At 37.1% G+C, this 7,245-nt stretch overlaps 1 protein-coding gene across 16 annotated transcripts in view; it reads left to right on the top strand.

The window, feature by feature from the left end:
* cacna1bb (calcium channel, voltage-dependent, N type, alpha 1B subunit, b) overlaps positions 1–7,245 on the top strand; it is a 137,778-nt gene that overhangs the window by 51,005 nt on the left and 79,528 nt on the right. For all 16 annotated transcript variants that reach the window (XM_020615082.1, XM_020615086.1, XM_020615083.1 and 13 more), the window contains one exon: positions 6,191–6,282. In XM_020615082.1, coding sequence (XP_020470738.1) covers positions 6,191–6,282 — 92 coding nt within the window. The remainder of the gene's footprint in view (positions 1–6,190; positions 6,283–7,245) is intronic.

The raw sequence follows: 7,245 nt of genomic DNA, 5'->3' as shown, positions 1-7,245 counted from the left end.
GGAGAGGAAGAGGGGGAAGCCATTGCTCTCGATTAAGCTACTAGCTTAGCTAGCTTCTAAACTAGCCGACCTAAAGTAGCAAGTTAAATTTGGTAGTTAGCAAGAACTTCTGCAAAACAAGTGCTTTAAGTGGTGCAAGCGTATGTTGTCACTCAAAAATTCAGATGAACCTAGAAAATAGTGAGTTTAATTCCTAAACAATCTGGAAGCAAGCACAATGCAGTGCAAATACAGAAAACAGGAAATGAGCATGGTTTACCGCAGGAAACAGCAGTCCGTCAAAGGTTCCCAATGACCTACAGAAGGGATCTACAACAGAAGATCATGTGACTGTGTTCTGAAATCCATACTTTTGTTGGTTTTTTCAACCATATTAAAGTTGAGTCTTTGTAAACTTACTCTTTCCTCTACATTTGGTCTCAGACGAGTGCAATACAGGCATCCGGGCCTTAAGTAGCTATGTATTCAGATTAATGCTGCTGCTCATTTACTTCAGTGTTGGTAAATACGCCAGTAAACAAAAAAATTGCAGTGCTGCAATATTTTGTGCATAATTTGTGACAACTTATTAAATATCCTGCTTAATGTACAGAAATGAGAGTGTGTCAGTGTTGTCATCTAACTCTTGGCAGAAAAGCAAATAAGAGCATTTCCTAAAATGTCAAGGTGGAAATGATCCTTTTTTAAAGCTCAAAAAGAAGCTGCCAAACAAGCCAAAGTTGTTGTGGTTAATGTGATTGGAAACAGTGGCCTAATTACACACCCAGCAGAAATATATTATTAATTTAATACCCTGTTTGTGCCCAGCTACTGAACTTGAATATTAACCCTCTGTTTTTACTGTAGCTCTGGTTTAGTCTTCACCATGTCCTGACAAAAGCTATCTGGCTCTTTTAGCAGATAAATGTTTCACCTTCTTCAATTGGCTGTTGCTACCTTCAGTTTGTCTGCTAGTGAAATGAACTGTAAGTCCAAAGCAGTGAGCTACAAAAGGTTGGAAAGCTCCACAAAGCTGCAGGTATGAGTGATGATTCTCTGGTGATTTATTGCTTCAAGCTCTTTCAAATTACTGTAGCCATTTAATACATAGTTAATATAAAAAGCACAGACTAGTGTAGCTTTTGTTTCTGACATCGAAGTGTAAAATCTTATGATTTAATGGGCAGTGCTGTGTTCAAACATTTTTATCACCTTTTTCTGTTGAGCACATCACCCCTCGTGTTCAGTCACTGGCCACTTCATACGTCCATCATGTTTATGAAAGCATGTCAACTTAATAAGAAGTGAACGTGATTATCGGTCACACAGCTTCATTGTTTTGCATGAAAATAAAAATGAATAAACAAGTAAGTGAAATGTGTCTTCCTACAGATTTTGATAGCATGAATCCTTTTTATCTCGCTATCTTGTTCTGCCATTGTTTCTTCAATGTTAAATTAGTTCAGGTTCTATTTATATTCCAGTCATAAAGGCTAAATCACAGGGTCTTGAGATATAGTTGGCCAACCACACAGGAAATGGGTACTTTATTGTGAAAGTGTAACTTTGTACCTACGTGGAAATCATGTGCATGTCTTTTTTGCTTTTGTATGAATGTGCCTTTGTAAATGTTTTGTCTTTTTTAGCATGACTGTCTCCTGCCCAAACATGCTTTAATGATGTGTTTGACAATGTGGAGGAAAGTGACATGTGGCTCCGTGTGTGTGTGTGTGAGCGATGGACGATAGCATCACCCTGCATATTTCCTGTGCTAGTGTCAGGTGTCCCCATGGATATCTTGTGGTGATGATAAAGGGATATTAAAACTTGTAGCTTTTTCTTCAGCTTGCTCCCTACCCAGCTGTCTGTCTAGTCATCAGATTATCCCTTCACAGGCTAATGTACGCACAGAAGGATGCACACAGACACACATGCACTTATCAGAATAAAGTGGCATATTGACTGTGGAGGGTATAAAAACAGCACAGAAGGATGATTCATGCTTTTATATGCTCTTTTCATCATATTTCCTCAGGCCATTATGACTTTGTTTACTGTGAATAAACTATTCTTGCATAAGTCTCATTTCTTCATTATTAATCATTGGTTTGATTCAACCATCAAAGTTTTTAAATATAGTCCAAAGTATGGAACTTGGAACTAGAACCACTGCTGGATCTTTTGTGATCTATGTCAGCTGATGTAGTATGTAATGCAGTTTTGCCTTGCACCAGAACAATTGGATTGTCCTTTAGTGTGCTTTAATTATAGCCAGCTGAACCAAGACTAATTTCCATCTGAATGGAGTATACAGTCATAAGTCTAAAAGAATATAAAGCAGCTATACATGTTAAATATTCTTGCTTTTTATAGTGTGTTTGGTTAGTAAGGCACTATTAGGTGGTTGTTAGATGCTTTTTCAGTGTTGGGCTGGAACACTAGGCTGTCAGGTGATGTTCTGGGTGTAGTAGGGAATGGTTAATACAGTAGTTGCTTGGCATTCATGTAGATGCTGCATCGGGGCTCAAGAGATGCATGTCACCCGTCACTAGGTTACGTCTCAGGTTCTACTGATTGGTAGAAAATGCCAGACCTTTCTGCTGCTTCTGGATGATCTAATGAAAGAAATGCCAAAACCAAGCAACAGGGAATAATATTATCTTACTTCTTTTGCTGTTACAAATGTGTTGAATTTAGTTTATCATAACAAGTAGTCCTTCTTTAAAGCTAACATCAGGTGATGAAAAAATGCTTTATATTTCCAGTAAGATCATTGAAGTTGTATTTATCAATCAACTATTCCACTGTATGACTTTTGTTGCTGTAACTCGCTTTATTTTGGGGTTAATCAGAGGTCTCTTGATCGCTTACAGAAGATTCAGAATGCGGCTGCTCGACTACTGGTTTGTGGGAGAAAAAGGGAGCATATAACGCCCGTTTTGGCTGCACTGGTTCTTTTATTTGTATATAAGGCTGTGAATGGACTGGCACCACCTTACGTGTCAGAGCTACTGCACCCGTATTGTCCTTTGCGGCACCTCAGATCAGCTGATCAGCTGCTCTTGGAGGTTCCGCAAACGAGGCGAAGACTTAGGGGGGACAGAGCGTTTGCGGCGGGGGCCCCTAAACTGTGGAATGCATTGCCTCTCCACATTAGGCAGGCCTCGTCACTGGACATTTTAAAAGTCTATTTAAAAACTTATTTTTATCGTCAGGCATTTGGAAATCCACGTTTATCCATGGGCGTTTGAGCCAGTATGAGGCGGTGTCATGTTGGGGTACTTTGTTTTACTGCTGTATGTGGGGGTTGTTGTAAGGGGATGTTGGTAATTTGTTTTGTTTATTGTTATTATGTTATTATGTTATTCCCGGTGTATTTTATTGTCTTGTTTCTATGTGCTTTGATTTTAATACGGTTGTGATGTGTCATTGTGTTTAGCACTTCGCGCAGCTATGGCTGGGATAAATGTGCTATATAAATAAAGTTGATGATGATGATGATGATGATGATAAAGTAGACTGTGTAAAGCTATTTAAGTGTTTAAGGACAGGTGTTTACAGTGGCACTGAGGTGAAAGGACTAAGCTGTTTGCATCTCTACACTGCAACTCTGCTGATACACTACACACTGAAGTAAATAATGTTTGAATTACAACACCAAAAATGTTAAATAATTGTTGTAATCATGTATTTTTCATTCACTTTTGGCTTCCACATTTATAGACAAACATTTGCAACAATGTTATGACGCAGTAAGAACACAAGTTTTTTTTTCATTATCATGTTGCATAAGTTCATTTGAAATATTATAGAAATATTAGTGCTACAATCTACAAAAAATGCATTTTGATATGAAATATTCTTTGTGTATCATAATTACATGTAATTTGCAATTGCAAATTCCATTTCCATAAAAGTTTAGACATTTTTCAAAATGCAATAAAAACTAAATCTGTGATTTGTTAATTCATATGAACCTTTATTTAACTGACAAAAGAACTGTCGGTTCAAAAAGAATATTTCTCAGTGCAAGACTCCAAACAATTTAGGTCTTTCACCATCTTCAGTATGTCATGAAAAGATTCAGGGAATCCGGGGAAATGTCAGTATGTAAAGGCCAAGGGCGAAAACCACTGTTGAATGTGCCTTCGAGCCCTCAGGAAGTACTGCATGAGAAACCGTCATGCTACTGTGATGAATGTAGCCACATGGACTCAGGAGGACCTAAAATGCATGTGGAGAAGGAATGAGAACAATTTAAATAGGAGCATTTGGAAATCCATCTCTACTGGAGAATCTGATCAGCTGCAAAGCATGTGTATGAAATATGTAAAAACAATATATTCTTTATTAGTAAACAGATACTTTTGTGTCAGCAGACTGATTCTACCATTTCCTATAAAGCACAGATGTGCTTTATTGGTTACTATGCCCACTGGAAACTAAGGACTGATAAGCAACCTTTCTTGTTTTCTCCCATTTCTTTCTGTATGTATGTTTGTGTGTGTTTGTGTGTGCGCTTATTTGAAGAATTTCTTTCATTTAGTTCTGAGTGTGTGCCTCCCATTACATAATAGTCATTGTACCCTTGAGGAGTTTCTGCCTGCTTTGGGGCTCCTGATGGTACTTGATTGAGGAGTTTAAAGAGCAGAGCCATTTGGGATGTTATAAATAATATCACATATACTCAAATGTGTTTAAAAACACATCATGAATACACTTTGTAGTAAACAAGGCAAAGGCCCAGGTTGGCAGAGACACGTGGGTGAAGTAGTCTTTATGTAGGAGCAGTGAGGGGTTTTTTTTTATTTGTCTGTGTCCAGGGGCCCATTTTCTTATAATCTGTTCATGGTTGTTGATTGATTCATTAATTGATTGATTTTGCAACAAATAGCAAATATATGTTTGTATTATTTAATATTAGACTGTTTAAAGCTGCAGTAACTAATTTTTGACCATTAAGGGTGAAGTGAGAATCAAAACAAACTCCAGCAGTATCCCCTCCTCTTCTCCCTCTGCTCCTCCTTACCTTCCTGCCCTGTCTGTGAAACTAGGTCACATGGTCATGACAGCCAGAGATAGTTGTGGCAGTCAGGTAGCGCAGCAGTAATAACTGACTCCAGAGCTAATGTAGAGCCCATAGAGCCCGTAGTTTTCGGTGGCATTGCAGAAACATAATGTCAGATAAAGAGGTTTACATTTTAGCAACATTCATACGCATGTCTAACATTGTTTGTAGCGGTGTATCTGCAGTAACACAAGCAAATTATACAGAGGAATGTTTTTTTCCCCAGTACTAATGTTCCAGCCACTATCGCATCATTTTCAGTATTACATATTTGGCACACACAACAGTGAGTTGTATTTGAAACAATACATTTCATGTGAAATTTCACACACATTGATAGTTGAACAACAACTCACTTTTCTAGTTGTGTTGATGGCTTAAATTTGAACAACATCTCACTAAAATGTTACATGGACTGCAGTGTTATGTTCCACATAAACTGGACCAAAACTGAGCAAACATTTGTAAACTTACGTCATTTGCAAATCCAGGAAAACAAACTGGTTTCTGATAATTGAACAACAAAACACTAATGTTGCAGTCAGTTGGAATGACTCCAAATCACAACCAGAATAATTCAGTACAAAGGCACAAAATTCAGAGTTGTTAGTTCTGTTTTTATTTTAAATGAAATAAATAAAAGTACATTTTAAAAAATCAATAAAAAACCCTAAGGCACTGATGTTTGCTGGGGAAAATACCCATCACCACAGCCTTGTTATTGTTTCAGTTAGGCCTGCAGTGATTTGTCTTTTAATTGATGAAACAATAATTTGAGTTACTCTGAATTGTAAATCTACGGTTCTTGGAAAAAACCAAATAGTTTGAAGTAGCTTGTGTTGTGTGATGATTGGACTCTGAGATTCTCTAAACTTGAAGATTAGCATAATCAACATGTTGACAGCTAAAAGAATAAGCAATAATAAAAATAAGCTTTAGCTGTTTTCATAAACAGCATTTTTTATAATCATTTTAATATTGAATTCACTTATTTAGCAAAAATCTGCTGGTACCAGCTTTTCAAATGTGAAGATTTGCTGCTTTTTATGTTTTATATCAAACATCTGATATTTTATAAGCTAAACAATAAAATGTAACATTAGATTTTAATTGTGCAGATTTCATGTCTATGTGTATTTACAGAATCTTGGCCAAGGTGGGTTCGGACTTTGACCTGAGAACACTGCGAGCGGTGAGGGTGCTGAGACCACTGAAACTCGTGTCAGGAATCCCCAGTAAGTCACTCCATCAACATTTAAAGATTTTGTTGTTGTCTAGACAAAGTGGTTTGTGCAAACTCTAGTTTGTTACTCAGCTCTGAAAAAGGATGTTAGTTAATTAGATGAAGATTAGCTGTAGTAAACTAGTCTGTGATTGTCTTCTAAAGTTTTTATTTTGGCTTTGAAACTGGATGGTTTTCAGTGAGGAAAGCGCTCCACTGAGGTTTAATGAAACACAGGTTAGCTACAGGCTAAGCTAGTAAAGGCTTGAATTCAGTAGGCAAAGAAGGGGCTACTTCCAATTCCTGTTTATTGCAACATGAATCATAATTTCTATAGGTACTCACCAGTTTAATAGTTGAGATCTGGGAGCCATCAACATCACTAAAAGAAGTCTGACACAAGCAGCCAGATGGTCAAACAGTAAACATCTATCACAGGCTACAGCAGGGGTGGGCAATTAATTTTTACAAGGGACCACATCAGAAACCTGAACTGTGTTGGAGGGTCAAACCAATGATAACTTGAACTTAATTCTGCTCAATATTCATTATCTCCCATTGTAAAAAGCAGTAAATTATACAGTATGTGTTGATTAGCTGCTATACTGGTAATCAGAAGAATACGCATATTCTATAAATATTTATATAAATATATGAAATTGTGGTGTAGGTCAAACAGGAAAATACTCCTATAGAAGTAATAAACAATAAAAACAAAAACAAACATTACATCACAGTTCCATTTTATTTTCTACTTCACATAACACTGAAAAGGTGTTTTACAGTATACAGAATTCAAGATATGCATTTTCAGTTCATTTTACTTGTTCAGTGAGAGAAATCCAGTCTGGCTTGGGCTTGAACAAGTGCATTGAAATCTGGATTTGTTGAACTTCATCACTGAGAATGTCTGTTCACATATGTAGGTAGATCCAAAGATTTCCTGCGATGTCCTCAACCCTCCTCGTTACAGTGC

This window comes from Monopterus albus, unplaced genomic scaffold (assembly GCF_001952655.1).
Source record: "Monopterus albus unplaced genomic scaffold, M_albus_1.0 scaffold158.1, whole genome shotgun sequence".
Lineage (NCBI taxonomy): Eukaryota > Metazoa > Chordata > Actinopteri > Synbranchiformes > Synbranchidae > Monopterus > Monopterus albus.
This window is presented reverse-complemented; position numbering and strand designations above follow the sequence as displayed.